Source organism: Dipodomys merriami, unplaced genomic scaffold, assembly GCF_024711535.1.
Source record: "Dipodomys merriami isolate MVZ:Mamm:240054 unplaced genomic scaffold, mDipMer1.0.p SCAF_3, whole genome shotgun sequence".
Taxonomy (NCBI): Eukaryota; Metazoa; Chordata; class Mammalia; order Rodentia; family Heteromyidae; genus Dipodomys; species Dipodomys merriami.
The window spans coordinates 37,419,175-37,434,429 of NW_027204492.1; the positions used below are offsets into that span (position 1 = coordinate 37,419,175).

At 37.2% G+C, this 15,255-nt stretch overlaps 1 protein-coding gene across 1 annotated transcript in view; it reads right to left on the bottom strand.

Annotated features, from left to right (window-relative positions):
• Positions 1–552: 552 nt before the first annotated feature.
• Positions 553–15,255, bottom strand: part of Col4a5 (collagen type IV alpha 5 chain) — a 203,583-nt gene continuing 188,880 nt past the window's right edge. The window contains exons 43-51 of the mRNA XM_070039934.1: positions 14,739–14,811; positions 14,534–14,605; positions 13,513–13,641; positions 11,435–11,533; positions 8,612–8,824; positions 6,852–7,029; positions 4,512–4,626; positions 3,989–4,161; positions 553–2,721 (exon numbers count right to left, since the gene is read on the bottom strand). Of these exons, the coding sequence (XP_069896035.1) occupies positions 2,640–2,721; positions 3,989–4,161; positions 4,512–4,626; positions 6,852–7,029; positions 8,612–8,824; positions 11,435–11,533; positions 13,513–13,641; positions 14,534–14,605; positions 14,739–14,811 (1,134 nt within the window). The 3' untranslated portion in view covers positions 553–2,639. The remainder of the gene's footprint in view (positions 2,722–3,988; positions 4,162–4,511; positions 4,627–6,851; positions 7,030–8,611; positions 8,825–11,434; positions 11,534–13,512; positions 13,642–14,533; positions 14,606–14,738; positions 14,812–15,255) is intronic.

A 15,255-nucleotide genomic window follows, 5' to 3' on the forward strand; every position in this document is an offset into this window, starting at 1 on the left:
CACTAGCATACTTCTCCAGAGTATAAATTCTGGTGCCAACATATTTTTCTGGTTGAGTAGACTTTGAATTGCTATTTCTTATGGTGCCTTAAAGCTAATAAGCATCCAATGAATGTTTGTTAATGGAGAACTGGTGAGGCAAGCTTATCTGAATTCAAGTCCTTCACTGTCCCAACGTATGTTATTTCTATTGTGCAAACCTTCTAAGCATCCTGAATATATTCTAAAGACCACTGCTATCAAAATGGCAATGATGTATGATTTTAAATATTATTCAATTTATTTTGGAGTGGGCAAGGGAAGAAGGTGTTTGAATAGTTCAGCCTGAGAAAAGAGCTTCTCTCCCAAAAAAGCCAATTGAAGCCTTAGCCAAACAAAAGTGATTTCTTTGCTTCTGTATTGAGAGGCACAGGAAGTGCAACCAGAGCCAACTCCTAATCAGACTCTTAAGAAGAGACTTTCAAAGCTGTGCCTTGATTTTGGATGCAGACATTGAGAAACTGGGCCATCTCTTAGAATATTTGTTATTGATTTTTATGAGTGCAAAGGAATACATGAAGCTTAAAACAAGGAACCAGGAGGCAGGGCTTTAGCCAAACTCACAGCCACCATCAACAACATACTCAACAAACCATTACACATGCTCATCCATTTTTATAGGCAATAGTGCCCTCTTGTGTTAACTTCTTAATAAACTTTTGATGTCTTGGCATGACCAGTGAGTTCTCAATTAGCCAGGCTAATTGAGACAAAGACACTCACTGGCATCACAAGAGCTAGAAAGTGTTCAATTGGGTAGGAAAAAACACTCTAAAAGCACACAGTGTTCAATAAAAAAATCTTTTAGAAGCAATGTGTGAGGCACCAACATGGCATTAGGATGCAGATCAAGCCAACAAACCAAGAAAGCAAAAGAAATGTATTCTTTTCAACATCACAGATGTGTAATTATATATGTGTATATAATGTATATTTATATATAAGTTCAATGTATGTACATATACATACATAAAACATACCTATTATACATAACACACACACGATATGCATATACCAAGATTCTCCTGGTGGAAGTAGTACTGTCAAGAATAAATGTTCTGAAAAGTAGAGATCTGTATGGCCCAACTTTCCACATAGCTGTGGAACACTGGAATTTGTTCTTTGTTACATCTGAATCATGAAATATTTAGCAAGTGGTAAAAACCAGATTTGGCACACAATTATTATCCTTATTATTAGGAACATTAGCTTATTGATCTGCTATAATATTAATAAATGTGTCTCCAAATAGTAAGTAGTTGTGTTCCCTTTCTTAGCCATCAACACAATACTGTCAAGAAATTTATTATCTCAAAATACCTTCCAAAAATAGGCTGTTCTCTTCACTGGAAAAAATTTACATTATTATATTTTGTAGAGCTTTCAGAATAGCCCAGGCTACAAAAGCCAATTCTCAACAAAAGGAATATTGATGTGCATATGTGTAATTTATCTGGAAATAAGCAGGGATTTTGTACATACACTAAAGAGATATACAACAAACCATCATTACAACATATATCTTTAATTAAATGGGTACTGTTGGGTTAAAAAAACATTCAGTGAAAAGATGACAGGAAAATAAGGTATGCTGTGACTATAATAAAATGTTTAAGATTTAAAAAAGAGTAAAAACCATTCATTGGCTTTTTTAAATTGAAGAAAGACTAACCAAATATTATCTTCCCAGTTCTGGGAAGCAAGACCACACGAGAATAATTTTTATATAAGAAGCACCAAGAAAAATATCATTGCCTTTTGGTAAATTTTGTTTAACATCTCTCAGGGAAAACCTTGCCCACTCAGGGATGAGCAAAAACAAGATATGAAAACCATCAAAGGGCATCTGGTCTTAAAAGTGTCTTGTGGCATAAAGCAAAGAAGAAATTGTTCCATTGGATATTATAATTTGATATGTAATTTGAACCATTTATATTCTGATTAAAGTGACTAAAATGATCAATTAAAATCAAGTACAAATTAAGGGGATAAAACTCAAAGTAAATTTACTCTCAGTAGTAACTTGATGTAAGAATATAAATTCATGTATATCATCTCGCTGCTTGTCTGTAAAGAGGGATTCATGCCAGTCCACATTTACATGACTTAACATTTTGTGCTAAAAGGTTGTTTACACAATATACACATTCTTTACTTACAGAGCAAAATAATCTTAACACTTTTATATTTAAAACCTGGGATACAGCATGATTAATAGCACCATGAAAAACAATTCTTCCCCGAAAGTGCAGTCTTTTAATTTACTCAGTATGATTCTTCTATTAATTGAATTTTTAATGTGCCATTTTAGTCATTTGGGTAACACATATAATCTTCATCTCATAATCCTTGGGGAGAGTTATTCTGGACCCAAAAGGCAAATTCACTTCTTTATTTCTTTCATAGAAATGTAATGAAGGCCTTGCTTTGGCCCATTGCTGAGGTACATCTGAACCTTCATGGTTACAAGTCAGCATGCTTTGTTGGTCGTAGATAGTAGCACCATTGGTGACAGCAGTGGTAAAGTTAGAGAGATTGCGGCATTGGATCCTGGAAATTATATATCACATTTCAAATCAAACAAGGAATTCTTCAAACTGCTATGTCCTCTTCATGCACACTTGACACCGGCTAATACGTGTCCTCAAGTCTCCTGCTTTCAGTGTTTCTGACTGAGGTTTACTAGGGAAAAAAAAGAAACAAGATCATCAGATTTGTCATTACATATTTAAAATAACCTTTTCAACTGTATTACTGGTCCAAATTCACACCCAAATATCTCTCTGTGCTAAGTACCTTTCCTCATGACTTAATAGCATATATTTGAGCAACATGATCTCATGTAGTGGTTGGTATGATCTAAGAGACATTACTGGTCATAGGTATTTTTGTGACTATCATCTCCACTACTAGTATCTTTGTATATTTTTCTCACTCTATGTTTCTCTGATATCTTTTACTGATACCCATAGGACGAGACAGACTAGGCAAGTGTTATTAATACATGACCATAAGGGGAATATTAAGTAATAATAACTCACAAGAACAAAAATATAAAAAATAAATTTAATCTGAAATAAAATTTTGATACATTGAAGTATCCTAAAGTACATGTGTTATACATGATCTAACTCATTTGAAAGCTTCCACAAGAACTTTGAAAATATTCTTAGCAAGAGTATCTTGGATTGGGGTAGAAAGTACAAACTATAGCTTCTGTCCTGGGAGGTCATCTCATCCTAGTAGAACAACTTCTGAAAAATTCACACTACCTTCATTTTTGTCTGTTTTGTTATTGAAATGATTTATAACCTCACTTACCCAATAACAGTCATTTTTTTTTTCTAATCTTAGGGAAACAAACAAAAATAAAGGACACTAGAGCCAGGCACTGCTAGCTTACACCTGTAATCCTAACTACTCAGGAGGCTGAGATCTAAGGATTGTGGTTCAGAGGCTGCATGGGCAGGAAAGTCCATGAGACTTTTTTTTGCTAGTCTTGGGGCTTCAACTCAGGTCCTGGGCACTGTTCCTGAGCTTCTTTTGCTCAAGGCTAGCACTCTACACTTGAGCTACAGAGCCACTTCCAGCTTCTTTTTTTCTATGTATGTGGTACTGAGAAATCAAACCCAAGGCTTCATGCATGCTAGGTAAGCACTCTACCACTAAGCTACATTCTCAGCTTCCATGAAACTTTTATCTCCTATTAACCACCAAAAAACCATAAGCGGTGCTGTGGCTCAAAGTGGTACAGTACTAGCCTTGAGCAAAAGAGCCCAGGAACAGTGCCCAGGCCCTGAGTTCAAACCCCATGACAAAAAAAAAAAAAAGAATAAAAGGCACTTCCCGATAAGTTCTTAATACATTCTGGTGATAAACCACTTGTGAATTGTCTCTTCCTTCCCTAGACATAAGCTTTAGACCAGAACTCAAGCCACAAGCACATTACCTGAACATATCTGACACATCTACAGTTGCCAGCCAAAAGCTATAGGAGTTGGCATAGTAATTACAAGTTCCTCGCCCATGACATTCGATGAAAGGAGCAGAACGGAACTCTTCCAAACAAGAACCAGGAGAGGCCAAGGCTTGTCCTGAGCCCTCTGCCCCTGCACTTGTATGCTAGAAAAGACAAGGAAAATTTGTCATCAAATCCACATGCCAGAATATCTTGGTGAATATCCAATAGTATGTATTGAACCTAACCAAAAATTCAAATTCAGTGAAAGAGACTAGCCCCAGAGGTAAGAGTAGTATTCATATCGATCGCAGTCAACAAAAACAAGAGGCAGACTATAAAAAGGTGCCACACATAAAAATGTGTGTAAGGGAGAACATAGTGCTGGGAGGGAAGCTGTCTGAGATTCAGTGAGCTCACTACACACCTGAGAGAAATTACTGGAATTGGGGAGAAATGTCCATATGAAAAAGAGTCAACTATGCTGAGGATGGCAAAGACAAGTGTTTCTTACCATCATAAAGGAATAACCGATCCACAGAGATTCCCATCCTTGAGGACAGTGGGGAATCTGGATGGTCTGACTGTGAACTGCAATCACCACAGCTGGAGCTTCACATACTGCACATCTGGTAAAGAGAAGAGAAAGAACAAAATGTACAAAGTAAGTATGTGGGAAATGGCAATTCTTCTTGGGAAGTTTTCTTGGTAGGTAAAAAATGCACTTGGAGAACTACTTTTGTCTTAGTACTATCTTCCAATACGTACAATAAAATTGTAATCTAAAATGGTAAACTTTTTCCTAAAACTGATAGGTCTATATGTTCCATTACATGTTCCATTCTGCCCTAAATTTGTATTTAAACTTGCTACAGTCAATGTTATAATTGCTGTAAGAGTTTGGCTTAGAGTGTTACACACACTGCTTGCTGTCAAAGTGCCCAGCTGGAGGTTATATTTAGTAATATATTTAGTAATGCTGCGATCACATTTTTTGTTGGTTGTGGGGCTTGAACTCAGGGCCTGAGTGCCCCTGAGTTTACACAAAACTAGAGCTCTACCACTTTGGGCCACAGCACCACTGGGAGTTAACTGGAGATGAGTCTCCCTGACTTTCCTACCCAGGCTGGCTTTGAACTATAATCCTCAGCCTCCTGAGTAGCTAGGTTTACAAGCATAAGCCACCAAAGCCTGGCTGAAACTAACATTTTCTTAGGCTCTACTTATTTTTTTAAGCCCAAGAAATATTTATTAACCATTTGGCCATATTTGGATAAGTGCAACAGATCCAAAATGTGGGGCAGGAACAGGCACTTAGAGATGTGGGTGTCACATGTATAAAATAGCAAAAGACTGAATGTGGCTACCTCCATCAGATTTTTAGTAGACAGCATAAAGGACCTCATAAAATATGACTGAGGGTAATTTTGCAGTTCACCTACATAATAAATTTAGAGGATGTTCTACTCCTAAAATCTGAGACTGACAAAAAACACATACACACACATTCCCAAAGGTCTTATAAAATGTATTTCTTCACAATTGGAACAATAAATTTATTACTGTGAACTAAATTTAATCTTAACATGCAATGGCAAAGAAACTGCATTTTCAGACTGATGGCATGGTTCAACTGGTAGAGTGCCTGGCTATCCAGCATATAGCTCTGAGTTCAATCCCTAGTACCAACCAAAACAAATTCCAGAAATTATACTTTTCAATGATTTGTCCTTTACAATTACTATAATCTTCAATGATGATCAGAATAATAGTGGCAATATATCATTTAGGTGACTAAGTTAAATGAGAATTCCAGGGTTCAAAGAATGCTTTATTAATGGTACTGCTTCCCTTTTAGCTATTTATGTGACAAATGTCACCTGTCAGTTTCTGCTTCCCACAGCTCATCAATTGCAAATCCTATGTATCTTAATAATATGATACATGTCCCCCACTGTGAGATCTAAGGCATTCCCATCTGGGCTACAACAATACATTCAATTTTACTGTTTTCTGTACCACAGCACTATCCTTTTCATAATCCATGCAATTTACTATTGGCTCCTTGATTCTCCTTGAAGTCTTGCTCAAATTTTTGGGAAGAATATACCAAATAAACCCCAAACTATAAATGAAAGCATAACACTGAAACCATTCTACAATCTAGGCTCAATGTAACTATCCAATCTTTTCTCTACACACAGGCTTTAAAAATTACATTCTAGATACATTAATTGATCACCTCTGCCTATCTATTCTCTCTGCCTAATATGTCCCTTTCCCCTTGAGAGGTACCCTTTCAATCCATCAAGCACATATAAATTGGAATTAACCATCCTGTTCCCTTGTTTCAAAAACATTTTCATTTGAATTATTGAAGCATTTAGTCCAATCTTGATGTATATCAGATTTCTTTTTTTCTTTTTTTTTTTTTTAATTGTATTTTATTTTATTTGAGAACATACTGTACAGAGGGGCTACAATTACATGGGCAGGATAATGCATACATTTCTTACCAAGCATTGCAGCCTCCTCCTTTGTTTACCCTTCACCTCCCTTCCCCGCCTCCCCCCTCCCCCCACCCAATTATACCCCCCCCCCACACCGACATTTCTTTATGTATGCATTTGTCTAATGACTAGGCTGTAAGTTCTCTGTATATAATACTATGTGTATCAGTGGACCTGATCAATATCACATTCTCAATAAATACAGACCAACTAAATACTGGAGTAAATATTAAAAGAGATCCTTAATATCTTTTTATCCTGAGAGTAATGTCATCTGATTATTGGCATTGAAATGGCTTCTGATTAAACTGAGGATTGGTAGAAATCAAAGCTAAAAGTCTCACCTACTAATAAATGGCTCGATACTCTGGCCTTTCAGTGGTTCCATGTTCATTGGCATAGGTTTTGGGGTGGAGAGCCAGTAAGAGTAGTCATTTCTTGAAGCAAAGTTGCAAACATTATTGATATTGCAGAACATGAAAGGCATGGTACTGAATCGACGAAGGCAGCTGCCAGCAGTTCCTAAGAAGAAATGGCATGAAAAGATAAAACTTTATTATTTTTTGTGCCAGTCCTGGGGCTTGAACTCAGAGCCTGGGTGCGATCTCTGAGCCTTTTTGCTCAAGGCTAGCATTCTAACACTCAAGCCACAGCTCCACTATTAACTTTGGTGGTTAATTGGAGATAAGTGACTCATGAACGCCAAATAGCTTAAAAGCACAATTCTCACAACTCAGTTAGGATTACAGGCATGAACCACCACTACCTATCTTTAGTTTCTTCTAAAATAATAATAATAATAATAATAATAATAATAATAATAATAATAATAATAATAATAAAATAACCTTTCAAAAAGAAAAGCCAGGCGGTAATTGCTAACATCTGTAATCCTAGCTACTCAGGAAGCTGAGATCTGATGATCACAGTTCTATATTAACATGCTTGAGGACTGGGAAGGTGGCTCAGTGGTAGAGTGCTTGCCTTGCATGCATGAGGCCCTGGGTTCGATTCCTCAGCACCACATAAGCAAAAAGAAAAAAGCCGGAAGTGGTGTTGTGGCTCAAGTGGTAGAGCGCTAGCCTTGAGCTGAAGAGCTGAGGGACAGTGACCAGGCCCAGAGTTCAGGCCCCACAACCGGACCCAAAAATAAATAAATAAACAAATAAACATGCTTGATATGGTCTTCAATTTGGATGTTTCAAAAGGATATTGATACATCAGCATATAAAGAACTCAAAAAATTAAACACAAAGAGAAAAAACAATACAATTAATATGATCTGGTAGACAGTTCCCAAAGAATAAATACAAATGGCCAATAAATACAAGAAGACATGTTGGATATGCTTAGCTGTCAGTGAAATGTAAATAGAATTATATTGAGATTCCACGTCACCTAGATGACTATCATCAAGAAAACAACAAATGCTAGAGGATGCAAGGTGAGGGGATAGGAAATTTACATAATGCTGTTGGGAATATAAATTAGTGCCACCACTATGGAAATTAGAATGCAGAAAAATGTAACTACCACATCACCCTGTGTTATACCACTTCTGGATATGGACCAGAAGGAGTCAAAGTGAGCGTACAGTAGACATATATGTTTACTGCAACACAATAACCACCACAGCCAATGGATAAAAGCAATGGATAAAAGCCTATCAATGAATGAATGTATATTAGAAATTTCACAAATACACTCAATGGAATTTTACTAAACCATAGAACAGAACAAAATCATCATATCTTTTGTTGGGAAATGGATGGAACTAGAGCCAGGCTCATGAATATTATATGTTTTCAAATCTCATATAGAGAATCTAGACTTTTTAAGACATGAAAGAAGAAGGAGGTCTATTTTAGGAGAGGGGAGAGATAGCAAGAAAGAGGGTTCAAGAGAAGGTTATGAGGTGAAAATGATCAAGGTACATAGTATGTAGGTATAAAAACATCATAGCGAAATAGTATTTTGTACAATTAACATAGGCCAACAAAAGAATAGAGTAAGTACACTTTAGACATGGTTACTCTAGAATCCAACAGAAATTTCAAAACAAACCCAAAATGCACAGAAAAAAATAAGATGCCAATAATCTCACCCAAATCTTGGCCGTGGGCTCTTTTGTTTCCTTGCACATACAAGAGAGAAAAGCCTTCATAGATCTGGATCGTTCCATGTGGGCATTGTGGTGCATCTGCTGTCTGGCTGTGGCGTGTGATGAGGAATCCATGGGCAACAGAAGAACTTCCAGGGGGACCTGGAGGACCTTGCAGTCCATCTGGCCCTGGGGGACCATCCAAACCCCGGGAACCTATTTCCATGAAATCATCAGTATACAAGATTAAGTAAGCTCTGAGCCACTATTATGGCTATAGACAAAACATAATGATCTCATTTGATGAGATAATTTATTCAATGTTTACAGTCTTATTAAAGGCTTTGTCAAATATCATGGGTTTAGAAACAATGGTCCCCTGCTCTCAAAGTGATTAAAATGTATATGTTTTCTTCCGGCATTGCCTGAAGACATTAAACACTGGGGAGGCTATAAATTATCAAATCTTTTACTATAATACTAAAGGAGTCTGAACCCCATGATCAATGTTCAGCCTGCTGTTTGTTCATCAATGGGAAAGAAAGATATGGTTTCTGTCAGTCTGCCAGCTGCAGTGCTGAAAATAAATGTTCCTTTAACTCTACATGTGAAAGCATTCTCAAATACACCTATTGTTTACAAAATAGACAAAGCATTCTTAAGACTTTTCAAAATGTTTATTTTAATCTATCACTGGTTTTCTTCCCTGTATAGTATCTTGATTTGAGCTCACTTAAAAGTATGTATGTATAACTTTAATTTTTAAGAACCTTCATAGCTATGCCTGCCTGATTAAGGTGACACTAACTTCTTTCTTTGCTAGAAACACAAAATTAATGAATTGGCAGATTATTGGCTTTAGGAAGGCCACATGGATCTCTACTTTGCCTTGTTGCTCCTGATATTTATTGCTGGTACAGACTTTTTATATTTCTATAATTTAGACTTTATATTATCTAGAGTTGACAACATGTATGAACAATCTATTGAGTTAATGATCTATTATAATTTATGAATCACATGTCAATTTGTTTTTATCCAAGTTGAATTAATTTTTTTTTAAATAATTTTATTGTTATTCTTGAGGTGTTATACAGAAGGGGATATCATTTCATCAGTCAGGTAATTTCTTTTTTTTTTTTTTGTCGGTTGTGGGGCTTGAACTCTGGGCCTGGGTGCTGTCCCTCAGCTCTTCAGCTCAAGGCGAGCGCTCTACCACTTGAGCTACAGCGCCACTTCCTGAATTAATTTTTTTAAGTTGACTATACATGGAAACTTATTTATGTTTTGAAGTACTAAGTTTGAATCAGAACCTTGTGCTTGCTATGCAGGCACTACTTGAGTCACACCTCCAGCCCATTTTGTGCTGATTATTTTTGAGATACTATCTCATCTTTTCCCCAGGCCAGCCTGGATCATATGCTTAATGTTTACACTTCCTGCCATCTCTGGATGACAGCAACTTTTTTGTTGTTAAGAGTCTTGAATTTTTTTTTTTGTAGGAACTAGCCTCAAAGCCCAATTCTCCCTATCATGGGCTCCTAAATAATTAGGTTTATGGGTATGATTTTAACTGGTCTGGGTCAGGGGAAATTTGGTAGATGCCAGACTCAAAAACATTATCAAAAGTATTTATCTATTCATGAATGTCTGTATATTAATATAATCTCAACACGAATTACCATATACCTTACAAAATTCTCTGGGTATCACTTAGTTTTTAAATTTTACAGTTATTTTACTCCACCATGGAATAATTCTCAGGTATTCAAGGGATATGTCAATGATGTATGAAAATGAGGTGTACAGAACTGGGGATGTGACTCAGTGGTAGAGTGCTTGCCTGAAATGTACATAACCTTGTGTTCAAGCCCCAGCTCTGCAATAAAGAGGAAGAATGAGGAGGAAAAAGAAGCAAAATATGCAAGATAAAAAAAGAAAAAAACTACTCAACCACATAATTATAGTGAGTACTCTGGAGAAAAAGCTGGGCTTCCCAGTATTCTACAGACACACAAAAAATACATTTGTAAATTTTTTTATAGTAGAAACTTTCTTTGGCTCTGCCTTAAAAAAAATCTGGCTCCAGATTCAACAGCCAGCTGTACATAATATTCAGAGGAAGATAACACAGTGGAGGCCTTGAATGGAGGCCTATATCCAAAGTCCTCTCAGACTTAAAAGACTTAAAAGTTAACTTTTCCTTCCTTCCTTCCTTCCTTCCTTCCTTCCTTCCTTCCTTCCTTCCTTCCTTCCTTCCTTCCTTCCTTCCTTCCTTCCTTCCTTCCCTCCCTCCCTCCCTTCCTTCCTTCCTTCCCTCCTTTCCTCCCTCCTTTCCCTCCCTCCCTCCCTTCCTTCCTTCCTTCCTCCCTCCCTTCCTTCCTTCCCTCCCTCCCTCCCTCCCTCCCTCCCTCCTTTCCCCCCCCTCCCTCCCTCCCTCCCTCCCTTCCTTCCTTCCTTCCTTCCTTTCTTTCTTTCTTTCTTCCTTCCTTCCTTCCTTCCTTCCTTCCTTCCTTCCTTCCTTCCTTCCTTCCTTCCTTCCTTCCTTCCTTCCTTCCTTCCTTTTCTTTCTTTCTTTCTGTTGTTGTCGTCGGTAGTGGGGCTTGAAGTGTGGGGCCTAGGCGCTGTCCCTCAGGTCTTCAGCTCAAGGCTAGTGCTCTACCATTTGAGCCAGAGTGCCACTTCCAGTTTTCTGGTGGTTTATTGGAGATAAGAGTCTCAAGGCCTTTCCTGCCCTAGCTGGCACTGATCTCTAGATCTCAGCCTACTGAATAGCTAGGATTACAGGCATGAGCCACTGGCACCCAGCAAGGTTAACTTTCTTACCGGGCTGTCCTGGCACACCTGGGTCTCCTTTGCGCCCTCCAGCACCATCAAAACCAGGGAGTCCATTACGTCCAGGATTTCCTGGTGGGCCAGTAGCACCTACAGGCAAAGAAATATGGTTTTTATGCATTTTTCTTGTTGCTATAAACATGATATACATTTATACATCAGATAAAGAATACAATTCTTTTTGAATAATGTCAGAACTTCCCTTGGTCTCTTCCAGTTTATCCCTCCTATCCCCACCCACAAGTTGTATAGTTCATTTTCAACATAGTGTCTAGTGAGTATCACTGCTGTATTTGTTCTCCCTTTGTCTCTCCATTTCTGTGAGCCCTTACCCTCCTAAAGACAGATAAATGAACAAAGAAGACAAAAGGGAAAGAAAACAAAAACAGCAACAAACGGGGAAAAACTCATTTCTATTTCTTGGAGTTTATTTCAATGAATATTATTTTAGCATTCACACTCATTGAAACCAAAGAAGAAATGAGGTTTTCAAATATGGGTAGATTAAGTTCACATGGAGATAGATTTAGGAGACTTAAGGTTTCTAAAACAATGAATTCAAAATCCAGTTTTGTCTTAAAACCATCTAAATGAAGGGATTGTTCAGATCCAGGACAAAAGAAGTAGACAGGATTTAGCTTATGATGTACAAGATGCTATGTCGAAAAACAAACTAAAATTTAGGCGGGGGTGGGGGTTGGGGTGGGGGGGGGAATGTAGTTGTGGAGATGGGAGGGAAGGGATGGTAGGGGAAAAACAAAGTAGGAGGCAACAATGTTTGATAAGAAATGCACTCATTACCTTGCTCATGTAATTGTAACCCCTCTGCAGAATTTACACAATAAAAAACTTATTTAAAAAATTACAATATAAAAAAATTTTCACTTGCTTTGGGGAAAATTCCTCAATATGGCTGCTATATTATATTTACCTTGCAAACCAGACAGGAAGGCAGGTTGTAACTTTTGTTATCTATCCCATTATAGATAGGGTTGTTACTGATAGGTACACTTAATTTTTGGAAAGACTGCTACCCACTTGGTAACAGGGGGAAAGACTGAATTTTATCCTAGCTTTAATTTATTTTGTAATCAATACTGGCTACAAACATACAGTCAGTCAAAAAAATGAGTAAACAATAGTTTAAAAGTCAAAGAGGATTTGAGGATATATTTGAGGATATACAGTGAAGTGTTTGCATTAGTATGCACAAGGTCCCAGGTTCAATTCTGTGCTCAATTTCCAGAGGATCAGACTGTAATAGAGAAAGTACTAGATCTTTTAAAAAATGTTTACTTTATGTATTTATTTATGTATGTACTATCTTTAAGTAGTTGTACAAAGGAATTGCCATTTAACAAAGCATTTTATGAATACAATGCATCTCAATCAATAAAAGTCCTTTCAAAATTCTCTCTCCTTCATTCCTTACGCATCCCTTCTCTCTCTTTTCTTAATTTTGTAGGCTATACATTGAGTTCTCCACTGCATTCTTCCCCTTTTCCTCTCCATTCTTCTATGCTTTTCCCTTTGCCCCACCCCTACTACACCCCTTCCACATACCCACTTTCTGGTATTTATTGTGTTGATATTTCTACAAAGTTTGCCTTTCTACAAAGTTTGCCTTTCTACAAAATTACAGTAATTTCTCCCTTGCATCTATCATATTTCAGTTATAAATCTTTATACATTTTCATACCACCCAATGTAATTACTGGTAAGTTTATGAGATAAACCTAGCTTTCACATAGAAGGGTAAACATGCATCCTTTGTCTCTCTAGGCCTGACTTACTTCTCTTAAAATGCATATCCCTTTCACTATAGTTCTAACACTAGCGTAATCATTTAAATAAGAATAGGCAGATGAGCTTCAAAAATGTGTAAGAGCCTATAAAAATTGGGACACGAGAAAACTGAACATTTTCTAGTAAAAAGAAATGAGCTAAAGTGGCATAGTATTCGACTCGTTGCTGTGACTATTGTCAGAGACAAACTTTGACATGCAAAAGGAGAAACACAGAATATATTCTCAAGTAGACAGGCCTTAGGAGATGATCTACAGAGGTACCTGGTAAACCTTGAGGGCCTGGTAATCCTGGTGGACCTTTTAACCCGGGTGGACCAGGAACCCCTGGAGGACCAACATCTCCTTTGATTATAATACTCTGTCCTGAAGGACCAGGTAACCCAGGAGGACCTAAAAGACAGAACACACAAATGTGAATTTGAGGAGGAAAAACACCAGAAGAAATAGTCTAAAGTGACTGAAGTCAGAAGAAAAGAGCTGTTATGGGAGAAACATATCCAATAGAAATCTGATTGGGAAAACTACTATTATCTCACCCAGCTGAATGAAAAATAAGTAAGATTCTTAGGATAAATGGAAAAAATTAGAAATATCCTATCTCCTTTGAAGCCATGCACATTACTGTTATCAGAAGTCCTAGTTCATTATTAAGCTAAGACAATAGTGTTGGGGAAGACAATCCTCTTCTCTAAAAAAATCCATCTCATTTCAGACACTATTTGCAACTCTTAATCAGCATAACATTAGTAGGGGAATTCAGCAAATACCTTCTGACAGAAAACCTTTATAAGCCTCAGTTAGGAAAAAGAAATAGTTGAACATAAAAAAATATACCAACATGGGCTGGGAAGGTGGCTCAGTGGTAGAGCGCTTGCCTTGCATGCCTGAGGCCCTGGGTTTGATTCCTCAGCACCACATAAGCAAAAAGAAAAAAGCCGGAAGTGGCGTTGTGGCTCAAGTGGTAGAGCGCTAGCCTTGAGCTGAAGAGCTGAGGGACAGAGCCCAGGCCCAGAGTTCAGGCACAACCGGACGGACCCCCCCAAAAAAAAATATATATACCAACATAAGGCTTGTGATCTGTTTGAATATGGGACATTTATATAAAAGTCAATAAAAATCTCAGGCTTTGCATCTATCTTAAAATGTAAAATTCTGATATCAATATGACATTAACAAAATAGAAAGTTTAAGAGATTAAAAATTGTTATTTAGACTATGATGGTTTTGGGTAAAAGAATGTGTCTATGTATCAGGTATAATTAACTTCAGGAATAATTCTTACCTGGTGGGCCAGTAAGTCCTGGTTCACCCTCAAGACCAGTTGAACCAGGTATTCCAATAGGTCCTTTCATGCCTGCAAAAACGGTATCCACAATTGCACAGCAAAGCAATGGGCCACAGAATTTACTCAAAACAAATCAGAAAATGGGTATCTTGTCATAAAGGAGTTTCAATAAAGAGAAACTTCAAAACATCCCTTTATATACCTGGGAATCCTGGAACACCAGGGAGTCCAGGATCTCCTTTCATTCCATTGAGACCTGGTCGGCCAGGGTTACCCTGAATTTTAAAAATCATTATTGTTAGAAAAAAATGGGGAGAAAAAACAGTAAAGGTACTGCATAGTGGTTAACAGCACTATATTTCCACTTCTAGGATTAAAATCCCAACTTTGCCTCATGTTATGTTACATGAATTAGGTTAATTAAATTTTTGATCTATAGTTGTTTCACCTCTAACATGCAGAAAATAATATTACATCTATTTCATGGAGTGGTGGTAAGGATTAAATGACATGGTATATACTAAGCGGTATATAGTAAATGGTTAGAAAACAGTTTGGCATGATGCGTGTATTAAATAAGCAGTAGCAAAAAACTTTTTTCAGTGTAGGTCTGAGGTACTTGTATTAGACTTACATATATAGAAACAATAAAATTACAAGACTTAGCAAATATATTGTAAGGCCTGTTAATTGGTTTGAGAGCCACAAAATGTACAAAA